Source organism: Saccopteryx bilineata, chromosome 5 (assembly GCF_036850765.1).
Source record: "Saccopteryx bilineata isolate mSacBil1 chromosome 5, mSacBil1_pri_phased_curated, whole genome shotgun sequence".
NCBI classification, from domain to species: Eukaryota; Metazoa; Chordata; class Mammalia; order Chiroptera; family Emballonuridae; genus Saccopteryx; species Saccopteryx bilineata.
Window position 1 is genome coordinate 159,700,073 of NC_089494.1, and position 21,453 is coordinate 159,721,525.

Genomic DNA, 21,453 nt, shown 5'->3' on the forward strand with positions numbered 1-21,453 from the left:
AAGGAATTTTCTCAAGATCTCACAGTAGTTTTTTGGAATAAAAGGGGTAGAAATAAACATAGAATTAAAGGCAGTTTAAATTAAAGGCAGAGATGGAGCAAATATAGTAATAGTAAAAGTTATAAAGGGGGTAGGGAAATGAGAGAGGACAGAAATGAGATCAACACAGAACAGGCTTTCTGTAGAGCCCTGTAACAGTTAGGTCAAAGAGTTTTATGAATTACTTCTTAGTGATCGTAAGATAAAAGTAAAGTCCCCAGTTAGGAGAACAAATATTCTACTCATAGGTTTTCTAACTCTGAGATCTAAGCTCCTTTAAGAATATAATGCTGCTCCTCTATTTGCTATCTTTTGGACCAGCTAAGTGTCAGGTTAAAAGTGTTTATATTTCTGTCTGGTCACAATTTGCCGCAAGGTCTGATTAAGACCATTTTTAGAAAGTTCTCAGTTTCTATAGGTGATCACAATAGCATAAGAAGGGCAGATTTCAAGAGGCAACTTTTTTTTAAGTACAATGATTAGTGTTTAAAAATATTTCTAATATAATTTAGATTCACTTCTCTACAGGAGTACTTTTGTGGAGGGCAAATACAGCATACCCAACTAATCAAACACATTTCTAAAACTGGTTCTTTGTCTTGCACATTTCAATCAGAGTTTTTTATTTCCTGTGTTTTCAGTTGATCATCATAACTTCATTTGGCATGTTTTGCTGGATAGACATTTCCTCAATAAATACTCATTGCTGTGCAACATGGAAAAATACGGGAAATAGATATCAAAGTATTTGCATTTGAATCCATGCAGGTAGAAATGGTTCAGTCACAAAAGTAGACAAGGTAGGGCAGACCAGAATATTCCAAGATTAAAGATCAAGGGTTTAAAATAAAAATGCACCTTCTCCCTTCACCCTAAGAAAAAAAAAAGACCAGGAGATGTTTGGCTGCATGGGCAGGGAAGCATGTTCTGTTAGCGTCTGCGTCAGCCTTGCCTCTCGCTCGGTTTTCCCAGGTGAGGAGAACTTTTATGGGTTTGAGTGCATATAGAGTAGAGGCGAAGGTGGTGTGCCACTGGATGTATTCAGTGGTTTGTGCTGCATGGATAAGAAAACCAGACCTGTGTATTTGCTGTCTACAAGAGACCTGCCTCAGTATAAAAGTTACACATGGACTGAAAGTGAAGAAATGGAAAAAAATATTTCATGCAAATGAAAAAATAAGTAAATAAAAGCTGGGGTAAAATACTTATATCTGACAAAATAGCCTTTAAAAGAAAGGTTATACTAAGGGACAAAGAAGGTTACTACATAATGATAAAGGAAGCAACCCAACAAGGGGCTATAACCATTGCAAGTATTCATGCATCCAATATAGGAGCATCTAAGCATATAAAGCAGATTTTGATGGACATAAAGGGAGAAATCTATAGCAATTCAATAATTGTAGGGAAGATTTTAACACTCACTAACATCAATGGTTAGATCCTCCAGGTATTAAATCAACAAAAACAGCGGCCTTAAATACACACTAAATCAACTAGATTTAATTAATTTCTTCAGAACATTTCACCCCAAAGCAGCAGAATATACATTCTTTTCAAGTTCTAAGATAAAGATATGTGGTATATTTTCTAAGATAAACCACATGTGAGGACACAAAACAAATTAAACAAACACAGTAAATTTAAGAAGACTGAAATCATATCAGGCATCTTCTCTGACCACAATGGCATGAAACTAGAAATCAATTACAATAGAAAAACTAAAAAATATTCAATACTTGGAGGCTAAATAGCATGTTATTAATTAATGAATGGGTTAACAATGAGACCAAAGAAGAATTTTCTTGGCTTAAATGAAAATGAACCAAAAATAACCCAAAATCTATGGGACATGGCAAAAGTAGTCCTGAAAGGAACATTCATAGCATTATAGGCATACCTTAAGATGCAAGAAAAAGCTCAAACAGCCTAACCCTGCACCTAAAAGAACTGGAAAAAGAATAACAAATAAATCCCAGAGGAAGTAGAAGGAAGAAAGGATATTATAAAAGTCAGAGTGGAAATAAATTACAGAGTCTAAAAAACAACACAAAAGATCAATGAAACCAAGAGCTGGTTCTTTGAAAAGGTAAACAAGATTGATGAACCTTTTAATTAGACTCATCAAGAAAAAAAGAGAGGACCCAAATAAATAAAGTTAGAAATGAAAGAGGACGTGCGGAGGACCCGGGTTCGATTCCCGGCCAGGGCACACAGGAGAAGCGCCCATTTGCTTCTCCACCCCTCCGCCGCACCTTCCTCTCTGTCTCTTCCCCTCCCGCAGCCAAGGCTCCATTGGAGCAAAGATGGCCCGGGCGCTGGGGATGGCTCCTTGGCCTCTGCCCCAGGCGCTAGAGTGGCTCTGGTCGCAACATGGCGACGCCCAGGATGGGCAGAGCATCGCCCCCTGGTGGGCAGAGCGTCGCCCCATGGTGGGCGTGCCGGGTGGATCCCGGTCGGGCGCATGCGGGAGTCTGTCTGACTGTCTCTCCCTGTTTCCAGCTTCAGAAAAATTCAAAAAAAAAAAAAAAAGAAATGAAAGAGGAGAAGTAACTGATGACATAGCAGAAATGCAAAGGATTCTAAGAAAATACTTGAAGAAATACATGCCAAAAAATTGAACAGCCTGGGTGAAGTGTATAAATTTCTAGAAACATATTATCTTCCAAAACTGGAAGAATCATAAAATCTGAACAGACTGATGACAACAAATGAAATAAAAACAGTTATCAGAAAACTCCCAGCAAACAAAAGTTCTGGACCGGATGTCTTCACAGGCAAATTTTACCAAACACTCAAAGAAGAACTAACACATATCTTTCTCAAACTATTCCAAAAAATATAAGATTTCTAAGCTAATCTTATGAGACAGGCATTATTCTAATTCTGAAGCCAGGTAAAGACACTACAAGAAAGAAAGCTATAGGCCAGTATCCCTCATGAACATAGATGCTAAAATTCTCAACAAAATATTACCAAACTGGATCCAGCCATTAAAAAGATCATACATTAAAAAGATCATACATCATGATTAAGTGGGATTTATTCCAGAAAGGCAAGGCTAGTACAATATTTGCAAATCAATAAACATGATTCATTACATAAACAAAATGAAGGATAAAAATCACATGATCATATATCATTAGAAGCAGAAAAATCATTTGATAAAATTCACCCATTTATGATCACAACTCTCATCCAAATGGGAATACAAGGAACATACATCAACATAAAGGCCATATACAACAAACTGATAGCCAACATCATATTCAATGGGCAAAAATTAAAAGCAATCCTCATAAGATCAGCAGTAAGATGGGTGCCCCCTTTCACTACTCTTAACATAGTTCTGGAAGTTCTAGCCACACCAATCAGACAAGAAGAGGAAATAAAAGGCATCCAAATTGGAAAAGATGAAGTAAAATTATCATTATTTGCTGATGAGATGATACTGTACATAGAAAACCCTGATATCTCAGCCAAAAAACAGCTAGACCTGATAAATGAATTTGGCAAGGTGGCAGGATATAAAACAAATACTCAGAAATCAGAGGCATTTTTATACACCAATAATGAACTGCCAGAAAGAGAAATTAAGGAAACAATCCCATTTTCTATTGCAACAAAATAAATAAAGTATCTAGGAATAAATTTAACCAGAAGTAAAAGACTTATACTTGGAAAATTATAAGACATTGAAAAGAGAAATCGAGGAAGATGATGTCAGAGTAATGGCAGCATGAGAGGTTAAGTACTCTTGATCTCTCCCCTGGAAATTTCAACAAATTGAACAGTTATAATGCACTGAAGCAACTCCAGCTGGGCTCGCAGGCTTGCCTGAAAGATCTGCACACTGAATGGGCTAAAGGTGGGAAGGGTAGAAAATGGGGGCAGAAGATAAGATGCACTCCCATTTGGGTCCAGAGAGGAGAGAGGCCCGAGTGACTGGGTTTCCTTCTGCCGGGAGGAGCGGAGAGGTTGAGGGACATGGGAGATAATAAACCAAAGCGGTAACAGAAGGAAGGGTCACGGCCAGTGTTCCTGTGGTCTGCCTGCAGCCCGTACTTGGCAGAGACAGAGAAACCTAAAGTGCAGCTGCCCTGCCTCCCAGATCCTGCCTCCCTCACCTCATGGTATGGAGAGTGCAGAGACAGACCCCCACAGGTAGCTCTCCAGAGCTACTCTCTCCCTTGAGGAACATAGGTGCTCCACGTCTGGACCCTGGAGGCCTGAGATCACTGTTTCTAAAGCAGTAATGCCCTTACTACATGCTCCACCCACCATAGTGATTGCAGCCCCGCCCACATCCTTATGACAGAATTGAGAGCCCAGAAATAAAACTATATAATATATGAACAAGTTATCTTTTTTTTTTTTTTTTTTTTTACAGAGAGAGAGTGAGTCAGAGAGAGGGATAGACAGGGACAGCCAGACAGGAATGGAGAGAGATGAGAAGCATCAATTATTAGTTTTCCATTACGCGTTGCAACACCTTAGTTGTTCATAGATTGCCTTCTCATATGTGCCTTGACCGCGGGCCTTCAGCAGACCGAGTGACCCTTTGCTGGAGCCAGGGGCCTTGGGTTCAAGCTGGTGGGCTTTTTTGCTCAAACCAGATGAGCCCACGCTCAAGCTGGCAACCTTGGGGTCTCAAACCTGGGTCCTCTGCATCCCAGTTCGATGCTGTATCCACTGCGCCACCGCCTGGTCAGACTGAACAAGTTATCTTTGACAAAGGAGCCAAAAATAAACAATGGAGAAAAGAAAGCCTTTTCAGTAAATGGTGCTGGGAAAATTGGAAAGCCACATGCAAAAGAATGAAACTTGACTACACCTTGTCCCCTGCACAAAAATTAATTCATAATGGATCAAAGACCTAGGTCTAAGATCTGAAACAATAAATTATATAGAAGAAAAAAATACAGGTAATAAAATAGTAGGCATTGGCCATAGAGAACAATTTATGAATTTAACCCTAGAGGCAAGGGAAGTCAAGGCAAAAATAAATGAATGGGACTATATCAAACTAAAAAGCTTCTTCACAGGAAAAACTGACAACAAAACAAATAGGCAGCCAGCCAAATGGGAGATGATGTTCACAAGCAACAGCTTCAATAAGGAATTAATATACAAAATATATAAAGAACTCACAAAGCTCAGGAACAAACAAGCAAACAATCCAATTAAGAGGAGGGGACCTGAACAGATACTTTTCCCAGGAAGACATACAAATGGCCAACAGATATATGAAAAGATGCTTATCTTCACTATGTATTAGAGAAATGCAGATCAAAACTATGATGAGATACCACTTCACACCTGTTAGATTGGCTATTATCAACATGACAGGTAATAACAAGTATTGAAGAGGTTATGGAGCAAAAGAAACCCTCATTCACTGCTGGTGGGAATGTAAACACTTACAACCATTATGGAAGCAAGTATGGTGGTCCCTCAGAAAATTAAGAATAGAACTACCTTATGACCTAGCAATCCCTCTACTGGGTACCTACCCAAAAAACTTGAAAACAGTGGTATGTAAAGACACATGCACCCCCATGTTTATTGCAGCATTATTCACAGTGGCCAAGTGAAAATAAAAGTGTCCTTCAATAGAGGATTGGATAAAGATGTGGTACATATATACAATGGAATACTACTCAGCCATAAGAAATGATGACATATTGCCATTTATATCAACATGGATGGAATGGACCTTGAGAACATTATACTGAGTGAAGTAAGTAAGTCAGAAGCTAAGAACTATATGATTTCACATATAGGTGAGATATAAAACAGAACTCATGGACATAGAAAAAAGTGAAGTGGTTACCAGGGGGGAGGAATAAAGGGGAAGGTGGGTGGGAGAGGGGAGTAAAGAGGGGCAAGTATGTGGTGAGCAGAGTAATTTGACTTTGCATGATGGGTACACAACATAATCAACAGTTCAAGTGCTATAGAGATATTTACATGAAACCTATGTACTCTTATTGATTAATGCCACCCTCTTCAATTTAATTTTCTAAATATTATAAAATTTTTAAATGAATAAGTAAAATTAAAACTAAAAGAATAAAGAAATCAAGGAAGATACAAAGTGGAAAACATTTGCTGTCTTCATGGGTAGGAAGAATTAACATCATTAAAGTGTCCATACTGCCCAAAGCAATTTACATATTCAGTGCAATTTCTATTAAAACACCAATGACATACTTCATGGATCTAGAACAAATATTCCAAAAATTTATATGAAACCAGAAAACAACCCAAATAGCCTCGGGAATCTTGAAAATGAAGAACAAAGTGGGAGGTATCACACTTCCTGATATCAAGCTATACTACAAGGCCATTGTAATCAAAACAGCCTGGTACTGGCATAAAAACAGGCTTGCAGATCAATGGAACAGAACAGGGAACCCAGAAATAAACCCATGCCTTTATGGTCAATTGATATTTGATAAAGGAGGTAAGAGCATACAATGGAGTAAAGTTGGTTTCTTTAATAAATGGTGCTGGGAAAATGGACAGGTATATGCAAAAAAATGAAACTAGATCACCAACTTACAGCATTCACAAAAACTCAAAATAGATTAAAAAAAAACTTAAATATAAGTCACAAAAACCATGAAATCCTAGAAGAAGACAGTATACTCTTAGACATCTCTCATAGCAATATTTTTGCCGATAAATCTCCTTGGGCAAGTGAAATAAAGGACAAAATAAACAAATAGGACTATATCAGACTAAAAAGCTTTTGCACAGCAAAAGACACCATTAACAAAATAAAAAGACAACTCACGCAATGGGAAAACATACTTGCTGATATATCTGATAAGGCATTAAAACCAAAATTTATAAAGAACTTGTAAAACTCAACACTAGGGAGATAAACAATCCTATTAAAAATTCGGCAAGCCTGACCAGGCAGTGGTGCAGTGGGTAGAGCGTCGGACTGGGATGCGGAAGGACCCAGGTTCGAGACCCCGAGGTCGCTAGCTTGAGTGCAGGCTCATCTGGCTTGAGCACAAAGCTGACCAGCTTGGACCCAAGGTCGCTGGCTTGAGCAAAGGGTTACTAGGTTTGCTGAAGGCCTGTGGTCAAGGCACATGTGAGAAAGCAATCAATGAACAACTAAGGTGTCACAACGAAAAACTGATGATTGATGCTTCTCATCTCTCTCCGTTCCTGTCTGTCCCTATCTATCCCTCTCTGACTCTCTCTCTGTTCCTATCTATCCCTCTCTGACTCTCTCTCTGTCCCTGTAAAACAAAACAAACAAACAAAAAAAAAATTGGGCAAAGGTCCTGAATAGACACTTCTCCAAAGAGGACATAGAGATGGCCAATAGTCATATGAAAAAAATGCTCAATGTCACTAATCATTAGAGAAATGCAAATTAAAACCACAAAAAAATATCACCTCACACTTGCCAGAAGGGCTTTCGTTAACAAATTAATAAACAACAAATGCTGGCAAGGGTGTGGAGAAAAGGGAACCCTACTGCACTGCTGGTGGGAATGCAGACTGGTGCAGCCGCTGTGGAAGGCAGCTATGCTCACCACTATACCACCAACGCTTCTGTGTAGCCACTGTGGAAAAGAGTTTGGTGTTTCCTCAAAAAAATTAAAAATGGACCCGCTTTATGATCCAGCTATCCCACTTCTAGAATTATATCCTAAGAACAGCAAAGCACTAATTCAAAAGAAGATATGCACTGCCATGTTCATTGCAGCATGGTTCCCAATTGCCAAGATCTGGAAATGGCCCAAGTGTTTGTCAGTGGACAAGTGGATAGAAAAGCAGTGGTACATTTACACAATGGAATATTACACATCCATGAAAAAGAAGGAAATCTTACCTTTTGTGACAACATGGATGGACCCGGTGATTATTATGCTAAGTGAAATAAGCCAGGCAGAGAACGACTAATATATGACCTCACTTATATGTGGAATCTAATAAACACAATGTACTGAGGAACAAAATAGAAACAGAGGCAGGGTCACAGGACAGCTGTAAGAGGGAAGGGGAAAAGGGGACAGGATCAATGAAGGTGAAAGGGTGAGCCAAATTATATGTACGTAACACATTGATACAGACAACAGGTTAGCAATTCTCAGAGGGAAAGGGGAGATGGGAGATAGGGGGAGGGAGGGCGGTGGGGGTGAGATGGGAATGGAAGGCTTTGTACGGGGCATGGGGGACATGATGTGTAGTGTGTAGAGGGTGTTATATTGAGTGGGCCACCTAAAACCATGTCAACACAATAAATTAAAAACAAAATTTTTTTTTTTTTACAGAGACAGAGAGTCAGAGGGATAAATAGGGACAGACAGACAGGAATGGAGAGAGACGAGAAGCATCAATCATCAGTTTTTCGTTGCGACACCTTAGTTGTTCATTGATTGCTTTCTCATATGTGCCTTGACCGCAGGCCTTCAGCAGACCGAATAACCCCTTGCTGGAGCCAGCGACCTTGGGTCCAAGCTGGTGAGCTTTTTGCTCAAGCCAGATGAGCCTGCGCTCAAGCTGGAGACTTTGGAGTCTCAAACCTGGGTCCTTCTGCATCCCAGTCCGATGCTCTATCCACTGCGCCACCGCCTGGTCAGGCAAAAACAAAATTTTTAAATAAAAAAAACTTGTATATTTCATCACTGGTGGTAGAAATATAAGGTATGAATGGCCTTTTTGAAGGGCAGTTTGACAATAAAATCAAAATGTAAAATGTATTTAGCCAGCAATGCTATATCTATGAATGTAGCCAACAGAAATACTTATATGAGTATAAATGTAAATGTACAAGGAAGGTCATTGTCTTGATACTTTTAATAGGCAACAACAGGAAGCAACCTAAATTCATATCAATATGAGAGTGGCAAACTTATGGCTCTTCTGTACTGTGATGTCTTGTGCAGTTGTAAAGAAGAATGAGGAAGAGCTTTATTTGCAGAGGTATAGAAGGTATGGATGAGCCTCAACTACTCTGGTGTCTTTAGGTCCATGAGGGCAGGGCCTCTACATTGTACACTTTTCAGGGCCACCGTTCATATAGAATAGTGTTAAATAGTGCTTCAAAGATCTGTTTAAAAAGAGGAGTTCGGGTGTGCTCTCACTTTTTTTTTTTTTTTTTTTTTTTTTTTTTTTTTTTTTTTTTTTTTTTTTTTTTTTTTACAAAGACAGAGAGAGTGTCAGAGAGGGATAGACAGGGACAGACAGGAACGGAGAAAGATGAGAAGCATCAATCAGTTTTTCGTTGCAACACCTTAGTTGTTCATTGATTGCTTTCTCATATGTGCCTTGACTGCAACCCATCAGCAGACCGAGTAACCCCTTGCTTGAGCCAGCCACCTTGGGTCCAGGCTGGTGAGCTTTGCTCAAACCAGGTGAGCCCGTGCTCAAGCTGGCGACCTTGGAGTCTCGAACCTGGGTCCTCCTCATCCCAGTCCGATGCTCTATCCACTGTGCCACCGCCTGGTCAAGCTCACTTTTTATTTTATATATGTATATGTCACCTAATCTATTTTTATGCAGGGAGCACTCAGTAATTTTAAAAATTGGTTTGGCCCACTATTATAGTCACAGCAGCAAGCAGGTTCAGGACTGTTGGTTGTGAGTAGTTTGAAGCCACAGTTGTGTAGGTGTCAAATGTACTTGTTAATTGTATATATCAGAATTGATTAAAGACAATCAACTGTTGTCATACCCAGAATGATATCGTTTTTATGAAATTTGGAGAAACTTATTTCTCTCCTCAGTCTGACTATTTTATACTCAGAACCATACAGGCAGTGCTAGCTTGACTTTTTCCAGTCAGCACAGATTAAGTGATTGGCTACTATAAATTATTAACTAAATTTGTATGGCTTCTCAACTGTTACAAATTCAGAACATTTGTCATATAGGCACCATTTCCTAAGCTTTCTGTTACTGAATATTTTATCTCAGTACCACTGTTGTATAAAATCTTTGAATAGAAAATGAATACCTAAATCCATTCATATATTGCAGTGGAATGTCAGTTCAGCATGTCATACATCATAGTTTGTGCAGTAGCTTCTGTGTAATCCAGAAGAATTTAATAATGGTTGAAATTAATCTTGCCTGTAAAATATAGGGGGAAAAAAGGTTTGACATTTAGCAGATAGCTAAATCCTTAATCCTAAAATTTAAGTCCCTTAATTCTGTCCATACTGTCATAAGACTCTTTAGTAGTCATGAAGCTGAGTGGGTCTCGAATCAGTTTATTTACAAACAAATTTTCCTGTATTCAATGATCCTTAGGTTTGTTGTGAACACAATACCATCAGTAACTTTTATCATGCTGATTAAAGATTTAATTACCAGAAAAGCTGGTCTCTATTTCTGTCCCCCTCATATAATTATAGTTACTGTGAAAGCATAATTCAGTCATAAAGTGTCCTGTCCCTTTTGTTTCACTAGAATTTGGTTGAATTTAATATTTTCCTTTTTTTTTTTTTTAACAAAAGTTTTGCTAATGAAAATCAGGAGGAGACCTGTTATTTTGACTATGTGTCCTTTATCTTCAATGATGAAATACACTGGTCTTTATTTTGTAAACAAATGAAAATTTTTTTGCAATTTAAAAAAATATGTAGCTTGGAGAGATGCCAGAATTATCTAAGATTATAACTAGATAAATGAGAGAAGTGTGTGGTTGAGATTCTTATAACCAGAGCACACATTTTGGAAATCATTTAACGGTTATTCAGATGACTAGTTGATTAGTGTCATTACTTGATTCAAGTAGTTGGAGTAGTAACCATCGAGGCAGCCATCCCCGATGTACAGACTGGCAGCCCTCATCAGCAAGGCCAGACAGTGGTAGGAAGGCTGATTCACCGTGCTCGCTTCCTTCAGCCCAGAAAAGCACGGATTACTGTTCAGTCAAGTACATCCATCGGTGAATGCATGAGTGTGAATTTGATAACCACCACTTATATCCTTTGCTCCTGAGATTGACAGTACTTCTCTAGTTTGGGGGTTTGCTTCATTTTTTTTTTAAATTTTTGTATTTTTCTGAAGTTGGAAACGGGGAGGCAGTCAGACAGACTCCCGCATGCACCCAACCGGGATTCACCTGGCACGCCCACCGGGCGGTGATGCTCCGCCCATCTGGGGCGCCTCTCTGTTGCAACCAGAGCCATTCTAGCGCCTGAGGCAGAGGCCATAGAGCCATCCTTCGCGTGTGGGCCAACTTTGCTCCAGTGGAGCCTTGGCTGCGGGAGGGGAAGAGAGAGACAGAGAGGAAGGAGAGGGGGAGGGGTGGAGAAGCAGATGGGCGCTTCTCCTGTGTGCCCTGGCCGGGAATTGAACTCGGGACTCCTGCACGCCAGGCCGATGCTCTACCACTGAGCCAACCAGCCAGGGCCTCATTTTTATTTTAAATGCTCTTAGTAAATACTGATATCAAGGGGAGATTACATAAGAGCCAGTGGAGACTGGCTGAAATGCTAGGGAGTGATCTTCCCTTGCCTTGCCACAGACTTCTTGGTTGGAGTGTTGCTAGGGCCTAAGTTTTGGTTTTGTTTCTCTCTATTTGAAAAGGTGGTAGCCTATCTTATCCCTTAAAAATGTCAGGCTTCCTTTAATGTCAATAGTCAACCACACATTTGAAATGATTCAGCCACAGGGATCACTGGGAGCTGGGGGAGGGGAGGTCAGAGTTCCTCTGTGGACATGGCCCCTAGTAATGATGTAACCTTGGATGTGCCTTTACACATGCAATAACTCTTACAAACCTGATACTTTGGCCATTTTGCTGTTTAAATTTCTGGTGAAGCCATGTCATCTCCATGTCCATGTCCATCTGGGTGGTTGTCACATTGAATGAGCATGCTGCCCCCCACCTTCCCCAGCCCATCACCCCACTAGCCTCTTTTGTAGAGCACGGCACCTGGCACTCAGGTCCATTTTTATTCAGTGCATGGGTATCTTGTTTATTCTTGGGAGGTGTTCTTGTCCTTTCTTTCATGCTCATGGATTTCTGAGACCACTGGTGTTGGGTAGTAGGGGTCAAGGGGTCACAATCATACTAATTCATTAGACCCCTTATCTGTGGCTGATGCCTTAAATTTCTATTCATGAAAGCTGTGTTCGTTAGAGTATAACTGTTTTATTTTATTAATGCTTTGTTTTACAGGGGTCTTGCCCCTCAGAATAAGCCAGAACTGCAGAAGGTGATGGAAAAGAGAAAACGAGATCAAGTAATAAAGCAGAAGGAAGAAGAAGCACAGAAGAAGAAATCTGACTTGGAAATAGAACTGTTAAAACGGCAGCAGAAGCTGGAGCAGGTAAGGGTGACTGAAGTGAAAGTGGTCCTTTTTATTGAGCTACATTTGTCATACAACACTGTAAGTTTGAGGTACACAGCGCACTGACTTGGTACACTTATATTGCACTATGATGGCCATTGTAGCCTTAGCTGACACCTCTGTTGCATCACATAATTATCATTTCTTCTGTAGCTGGGAACACTTAAGACCTATTCTCTTGACAAATTTAAGTTTCTGATACAGTTTGGTTGTCTGCGGTCACTGTACTGTGTCTTAGGTCTCCAGAACTTATTTATCTATGAGTTGCAAGCCTTAGGCTAACATCTCCCACTTCCCCCCTCCAGCCCTGGGTAACTACCATTCCACTCTCCGCTTTCACAGGTTGTTGTTGTATTAAAGATTTCACATATAAGAGATATGATTTGGTATTTGTTTTTCTCCGACTTACAAGTTGTCTTTTTTTTTTTGTCCTGAAAAATAAGAATGTCTTAACCAGCAGAATTTACCAGACATGTCAGATGTAAATGTATATGCCATGAAAGGAAAGTGAGGCAAACTGTCAGCAAATGGGCTGAAATGCATTCAGGGTCAAGTCCAGGATTCTAAGGACCTGGGAGAGATTCAGGAGGCGCAGCCAAAGCCAGGGGCCTTCACTGTATTCATAGCAGTGTTGGGAGCTCAAACAAGTGAGTGAAATTTAACTTCACTGAGAGCGCAGGACAACAATTGTGTTGATCTCAAGAGCTTGTCTTACCCTTGAGTTTTAGATTCTTGTCATCTCTTGGTATTGCTTATAGTAACAACCTCATCGGCTGCTCCTGAGCGGAGTGACCCTGGGAGATAACACAAATAAATATCAACCCCTCACTGGAGACCAAGAGAGGATCTCTTCCATTGGGAAACAGTCATTAGGGACTGAGGAAAGAGGAGTGTTTTGAAAAGCCTCTTAATTTGTTAATAATTTTCCTGCTTTTGAATTTTATTTAGCTTGAACTTGAGAAGCAGAAACTGCAAGAAGAGCAAGAAAACGCCCCAGAGTTTGTGAAGGTTAAAGGCAATCTTAGGAGAACGGGCCAAGAAGTGGCCCAAGCCCAGGAGTCGTAGGCCGCGCCTCAGAGACTGCACCGAAGCTGTGAGCAGTGCCTCCTCAACGCCCGCTCTTGGGGCAGAGCCCCTGGGAGCACCCCAGCCAGCGGAGAGTTGTTGCTTAAAAAAGGATTTGGTCTTGGTTCACCTACAATGTGGGTGGGTGAATTACCTGTGACAGTTGCAATTCCTATTCGCCAAACAAAGGACATTGACCAGCACTTAAGTTGGGATGTGGACCTGTGTTCAGAGACTTTCAAAAAACAACAAAAAGAGGAAGAGGACACTGGAATAAATTGTTGAGAGTTGCACTACTTGGTTTTTCTTCTGATCCAAGTTTAGTGGGGCACAGAGCCTTTTTTCTTTTAAAACCTAAGGAGAGTGTGTTTCATTCTTCCTTTAGTTATCTATCACATAGTGTAGATCGCACAGAAATGCATTTGCTCTGTTACAGCCAATATTCATCAATTCTGAGAGCCCACAGTTTTTTTAAATTTAATTTATACTTTTACCTATGTTAGGATTCACACCTGAGAATGTTGGTGTTAATGGTGAGCACAGACATTACCTTTATTGACAGCAATAGAATGAAAAGGTTTAAAAAGTATGTAAACAAACATATGTAAACAAAAAGATATGAACAGCCACCTTGATCTTATTTTAATTCCTTTTAGTTATGCTCCGTGGTAACATTCTGGTTCAGAGAAGACACATTATATAAATTCATCTATTGCTTTGATAACTATTAGTTTGTTTGTTTTTTTATATTTCTTGCTGAGCTAGTCCTTTTATATGAAATAATCTTCCCATCGTTTGGAGGATAAAAGCTAGTCCACATAACTCAACTTCAGTGTCGAAAGTAAAGGGTCCAGATCTTTTGATTCCTTCGGAGAGCAGTGTGGGGAATGCTCCCTTTGGGAGCGTAGAAAAGAGGAGTTCTTTGGTATTTTAATGTGAAGCAAATGTAGATGGTCTCAAGGAGGCCTAGCTGGAAGACTCATAGCATTTGTATGTGTTCAGTGTTACTGAAATCCAAGCTCTGAAAATTTCTGAGAAATAATCACCCATTTCTTTGCCTTTTTTTTTCTTGAGAAGAAAGACTGTTTTCTCACTCCCTTCGTGATGATGATGCTGTTGATACGATGACATTAATGACTACTGTACTGCATCTCAGGAAGAGCCAAGTGCTTAGTTTCACACTCTAGTCAGCAAGCTACTCAGAGTGAAGCCCAAGTTGCCCGTAACAGCAAAGTTCTTAGGCAGAATCCCGTAGGTCCAGTTCAGCCAGTAATTTCTACAGTGAAGGCTCTTCTTACCATTCTTCTCAAGGCTCGAAGAAAGCTGGATTCTGAGCTTTTGAATTCTTAATAAGCATAGTAGAAATTGGTTTTCTGTGGGAATGCTGTAGTTTTCATCGTTGACGATTAGGCTTATATTCAGTCCTAATGTGAACAAGATTCACATAAATACAGTGATCGTGTATTGCTAGTTTGAGAATAAGTGGATTCCACCTGGAATGGCTTTCTCTCCTCAGCAAGTATTACTGCAATAAAATGGAAGATGCTTAAGATACTGCTCTCTAATAGTTTGCTTTTGAAGGATAAAATGGTAACTAATATTTCCATCACTCTTCCTTTTGAGAGAAGAAAGCATGTTAACTGATCATCTTGAAAGTACATTTCTGATTGCACCTTGACCGGAGTTATTTCTTTGTGCATATGGACGAATAGTGTGATTTGTAAAACGATGATTCAGGACTGGCCCATACATAGCCTATATCTGCATAGAAGATCATTAGGTCCTGTGTCCTTGAAGTAATTCTGCCACTAGATACAATTCTCAAGGGCTTTGATAGGCTCCATTAGAAGGACCATTTCTGTTCCTAGAACTTAGAATTCATTCTTCCCTGGGGAAATAATAAATTACAAAAGTATTTCCCTCCCAGTCTTACTCGTAAGTCTGCAGCATTATTTGTAGTTAGTAGTATAAGGTCTGGCCAAAAGAAGACTTGTAAATAGCATACAGTGATGTCTTACAACTAAACTGTAGAAGGTACACGTAGAGAAGCTCTTTGAAATCAGCAGATCAGTTTAGCTCACAGGCCTGAGTTTAAAAAGCCTTTCCCACACACACTTTACACTGTACAGTCCAAACCCCTAGGACTCATGAACATCCGAGCAGTTTTGTGCTTTGAGCCACGTTTTGACAAATATGGCTCAATTTTCCCACTCTGGTTTTCTTATAACTAGTTCAGTATTTTATAGTCTCCAAGTAGTAAAGTAGTGTTGCTTTCTAAGCGACTACAGTTGACTTTATTCTTCTACTCTGAAAAATCTTGACTTGTTTGAGTGTATATAATATATATATAAAGGGAGCCTTAATGCGTTTGTTTTCATAATTTAATATTTTTTGTATTTGCTCTTGTATAATTGTTTTTAATGGAAAGTATTACAGAATCGAGGGTGGAATTCTTAGAACCAAAGTTATTCTTAATAAAAATCACCACATGCTTGGACCATGCAGCTGTGTTTGTCTGATGTGTTTGAAATGGATGTCTGGAACTGAATGGGGGTGGGCGGGCTGTCTTCAATTTAAAGATCAGAAGATGGTTCTGGAATTTCGGTGACCGTGCTCCTTGACAGCCTTGCCTCCAAATCAGTTATGTCCTCTTGCCTTGTGTCAGTCAAGACTGACAATTTATTGTGTCAAATTCATGCTAAGGTATTACGCTATATTTCCCATAGAATCTATGGTATATTAGCAGCAGCTGTCAGTCTTGCAGTACAAAGTATTCTTAATTTTAGATAGCTTGGTAGGACAGTGGGAGATATATTTTGGGAAGGAACATTTTTTAGTGCTTGTAAACTAGTGCATGTCTCAAGTGTGACCATAAAATTATTTTGCTTATGCAATTAAATTAATGTTTTCCTCAAAGAAGTCACTTGGGGAAGATATGCACAAGATTTCATTATTCTGTTGGTTAAATTAGTTTGGAGGTTTCAGTTTCTTTAATTTTTCAAGCCCAAATTATTCCTCAGCTTGATCATCGATTCTTAGTATGTTTGGACTCTTTTTTGAAAATCAGATCTACTTAGGGCAATAAAGATTTGCTACCTCTAAGGTTATGCCCTGAGTTCTAAAGGCTAGCACAGAAGACAGGTTCCAAAAATTATTTGAATTATCCTTGGATTTACTATGCATTTTCTCAATGTGACAATTTTGAGGCAGTCAGTTCATTTCATTGGAACGTACTATATGTTTATTATAATATATGTAGTACAGGCAGTCCCTGGGTTACAGACGAGGTAGGTTCTGTGGGTTTGTTCTTCAGTTGAATTTGTATGTGAGTTAGAACAGATACATTTACCTATTAAATGCAACTTAGATGTTTGTCTTCACATAGTAGTCATTTTTACCTTTCTGTGACTATAACATTTTTAAATGTTAAACATTAACATTTAAAATACTTAACATTTTTAAATACAACCTTAAACAATCTTGGATGATGCAGAAGATGAAGGACTTGTTACAGAGGAGGGGACTGGCGTTAGACAGTCAGGGTTTGACTCTGCTGCTGCAGTCAGTTTCTTGAAGTAGCATCAAGGGAGGTTTGTGCAGAGCTTTTCTTTTTCTCATCACAAATGGCCCTGTAGCATCTCAGTAACTGTACGGTAAACTTTGGTGAACCTCTCTTTCAAGATCTTGCTCTTCTGACTTTGCCATTCCTGCTTCAGTAGATGAAAAACATCAGCTAACTTGTAGAAAACTTTTGGTTCTGGAGTTTGTAGGTCCCCTGTTTTCTTCCCTAAATGCTGTCATCTGCTGCTCTAGTTCTATAAGGTCTTCATTGGTTCATTCTTTGCCATGGGAGTCAAGTAACTATGATATTTTCACTGATGTCCATTGCAGTTGATCAGTAGCCTTATGGCACTCTTCATCAGTACAGGTGTATGTAAGTTGGATATTGGTAACTCGGACTTCCTGTAATAGATTTGAAAGAATACAGAGGGAAATCAATGTGTTTGATAAGACTTGTAATGCTGAATATAGTACAACTAAAAGAAGTATTAGAATATTACTACCAGGCTCACATTTACTAGTATAATGAGAAACGAGTGTTTTCTTTTTGAAGTCTTATGATATAAAAAACTTTATAAGCCAGTCTCATAATTACAATTTCTAATTTTTTTTTTCTCATGAGAAGATGCATTCTGATTATCAATTGGGGATGGTTTGAATGTCTAGATTTTCTAGCAAGATCGTGGTTGCTAATCACCTTGCCAATTAAACCGGTGTTTGGTTATTTATAGGAAGTATGCTGATTGTTACTGGGATGTTATTGCTCCTAGGCCCCTCAAGGTTAGGAAATGTAAATATATTTGTGTGTGTTAAGTGTAAATATGTATTTGTACATTCACATTGATATTTTTTTTATATCGATGGTTATTGAAAATCATTAGGTAGCAGCAACATCCCCGATTCTAACCCAATAGCACATTATTGTTTTCCTCCTCTCCATAGTTGCAGCTTTTCTCGCAGGGAAAGCCTGGCTGCCAGCCTGCCCGTGTACGGACCTCCCGTATGTAACCCGGCGTTACTTGGGAAGGAAAGAAGGTAACACCATTTTTTTTTCTTGAGCATTTAAACATTTATTGTGAATTTAATTAAACTGCCTCAAACAACTTAAATTGCAGTTACTGATTTAGCATGCCTAATTGTGTTGAACCTTTCAAACTCCTTAAAAAGCACATGAACCATGCTTGATGTATCTGTCAGGGTTCTTCAGAGAAACAGCGCTGGGGGAAATGGGTAAACAGGAAAGGTACATACAGCAGGTCCTCCGGTTACGACAGCCTTGACATATGAGGTTGAGTTTACAATGCTTACTCCCTTAAACACTTTAAAAAATTGAGACATGAGTGTTTTGGCTTACGCTGTTAGCATCATACTATATAGACTACGTAGTACTTCCAGACTAGCCTGGAACAAGTCTTTAAGAAGGTAGAGAGGCCTGCAACAGCTCCTGTACCCTCTACATCAGCTGCTTCTCAAGATGAAACACTTGTAGTACAGGTCGAATCATCTCCAGCATCTCCTGCATGTTCCTTAGGCAATCCTGATTTACCTGACCCAGTATCTCCAGCACCTTCTGCAGGTTCTCCTGCCTCTCCAGCTTCCTTTTCCCAATAGGTCACTCTCTCCCACCTTGCAATGCCCCTTCCAGGGTGCAAGCCAGTCACAGGAATAAAGGTAAGGGATTTTTTTTACACTCATTTTTTGTTGTTTTTTCTGTTACTTACAGTATAGTGTACAGTACAGTGTATTTATGTCCTTTTCCTTTTTCTGTGGCTTAGTTGTGTTTTTATGTTCTAGATTATGATTTCATAACTGTGTTAGGATAGGTAAGTGACTTAGGCTAGGGTGTGTGTCCACTTACACCAAAATTTGGGTTATGTCACTGTTGTTAGGAATGGAATTGTGTCATAACCTGAAAACCATGGTATAAATATATGTATAAAGCAAGGTTTACGTATTTGAGAAATTGGTTCATGCAGTTATGGAGGCTGAGAAATCCCACAGTTGGCGTCTGTAAACTGAAGACCCAAGAGAGCAAGTGGTGTAGTTAATTAAGTCTGAGTATGAAGACCTAGGGAAGTTGATAGTATAAATCCTAGCCTAAGGGCAGGAGAAGACCAGTGTTTCTGCTTTGCCTGGAGAGAGCAAAACCTCCCTTCGTCTGCCTTTTTATTCTATTAGGCCCTCAGCTGATTGGATAATGCCCACCCACATTAGAGAGCGCCATCTACTGAGTCCACCAATCAATTCAAATGCCAGTCTCATTTGGAAAAACCATCTAGACATAGATGTGATGTTTATAGTCTGGTCACCCTGTAGCTCAGTCAAGTCAACACATAAAATTAGTACAATTGAATACAATGCTGAACATATATTTTTTTTCCTGAAGTGAGAAGGGGGGTGCAGACAGACAAACTCCGATATGCGCCCAACTGGATCCACCCAGCATGCCCACCAGGGGGCGATGCTCTGCCCATCTGGGACGTTGCTCTGCTGCAGTAGGAGCCATTCTAGAGCCTGATGCGGAGGCCATGGAGCCACCCTCAGCACCCAGGCCAACTTTGCTCCAATGGAGCCTTGGCTGTGGGAGGGGAAGACAGAGAGAGAGAAAGGAGAGGGGGGGAAGGGTGGAGAAGCAGATGGGCGCTTTTCCTGTGTACTCTGGTCAGGCATCAAACCCGGGACTTCCACACGCTGGGCCTACTAAACATATTTTTAAAAGTCTGTTTTATAAATAAATTTTTGAGTTTTAAACTGTCTAATATTTTTTTTTTACTTTAAAAAAACTTCCCTACTATTATTATGGCCATATATATTATCATATCTCACTAAGAATTCAATTATACTTCATCATGTTTCCTGGGCTGTATAATCTTACCCAGCCTCCCTGCCTGCCTCCCTCCCTCCCTCCCTTCCTCCCTTCCATTACATTTCCTTTTTCTCTTTAGTATCATGAATCTGTGGCCTTCTATATATATTCAACTTAAAATTTCCACCTCTTTTTTTAGTTCAGAATATTAAAACTTAGCTAGTGGAAGCTTTTCAAGCTTATTCCTCTTTTTATTTTTTTGAGTTTTTTATAATATTACTTTTAACAGTTTATGAATGTATCCTTATTTTGTTACAACAGTATGATGTTTCAGACCATCCTATTTTTCTTTCCTGACAGACATAGGACTACATGTCTTTAAGGAGTACTGGTTCTTGATGGCAAATGGAAATAGAGGTCAAAATCGGCATGAGGTACACTGGAATTGCTGGAGTAGAAAAGTGCTCCTGCATTTTGAGTAGTGATAGAGCGAAAGGATGTTGAGTTACCCTGGATTTTCCATTTTACCCCTGATGTGACTCTACCTTGTATTTCTTATAGTATGAGTCTCATTGAACCACAAACGTTTTCATTACACTTATAAAGATTTACAGAGGGATTTTATTTTAAAATAGGAATTATGAAAGGGGTCTTGTCTGATATAAAACACTTTCAAGAAATAGTCATTTAACTGCGTGAATATTGGTTCAGAGTAGACAAATAGATCAATAGAATGTAATAAAGTCCAGAAGGAGACTTATTTACATAGTGGAATTTATGATCGAGATAGAATTTTATTTCAAATTAGTTACAACAGGATAAATGATTCAATGAAAGGTTTGGGGGCCATTATAACCAAATAAATATGTATTCTATTTAATATCATATGTAAGACTAATTTCCAAATTTATCAAAGTGGATAAAAAATAAAACTATAGAACTATTAGAAGAAAATATAAAGGAGTATTTTTTTATAATCCTGGAAGTGGAAGAGTTTTCTAAGCAATACATCTAACACAAAATCTATAATGAAGAAAGCTGACAGACTTAGCTGGTGAAAAATAAACTTCTTTTTTGGTATAAAAAACATTAAAAGACAAGTAGCAGACTAAGGTATACTACATATATGTCAGCAAATGAATAATATGTTACATACAGAATGTCTATAGTTGTCAGTCCAATAAAAAATGTCCAAACAAGCCATTCACAGAAAAAGAAATACAAATGGACCATCAACACATGAAGAGATGCTCAATGTCACTAATATCAGGAAAATGCAAATTTAAACACAGTGAGGTAATTTGAAAATATATTCAGAAAGCAAAAATTAAATAGATCGATAATTGATATTGTTGGTGAGGATGTGTAGAAACAGGTACACTTATATGCATACTGTCAGTAGGAATACAAATTGGTAAAGTCAATTTTAAAACATTATCTTTACATTTGCTAGAATGGAGATCATCAAAAAGACAACAGGTGTTGACAAGGATGCTGGTGATAATGTAAAATGGCTTAGCCACTTTGGAAAAGTCTGGCAGTTTCCTGGAAAGTTAAACATAGATCTATCAAATGACTCAGCAGTTCTACTTTTAAGTGTCTACCCAAGAGAAATGAAAACATACATCCACACAAAGTCTTGCACACAAA

At 39.1% G+C, this 21,453-nt stretch overlaps 1 protein-coding gene across 5 annotated transcripts in view; it reads left to right on the forward strand.

Moving 5' to 3' along the window:
- FAM107B (family with sequence similarity 107 member B) overlaps positions 1 to 15,938 on the forward strand; it is a 281,121-nt gene extending 265,183 nt beyond the window's left edge. For all 5 annotated transcript variants that reach the window (XM_066280686.1, XM_066280689.1, XM_066280688.1 and 2 more), the window contains 2 exons: positions 12,200 to 12,350; positions 13,320 to 15,938. In XM_066280686.1, the coding sequence (XP_066136783.1) occupies positions 12,200 to 12,350; positions 13,320 to 13,436 (268 nt within the window). In that variant the 3' untranslated portion in view covers positions 13,437 to 15,938. The remainder of the gene's footprint in view (positions 1 to 12,199; positions 12,351 to 13,319) is intronic.
- The last annotated feature ends 5,515 nt before the right edge of the window (positions 15,939 to 21,453 follow it).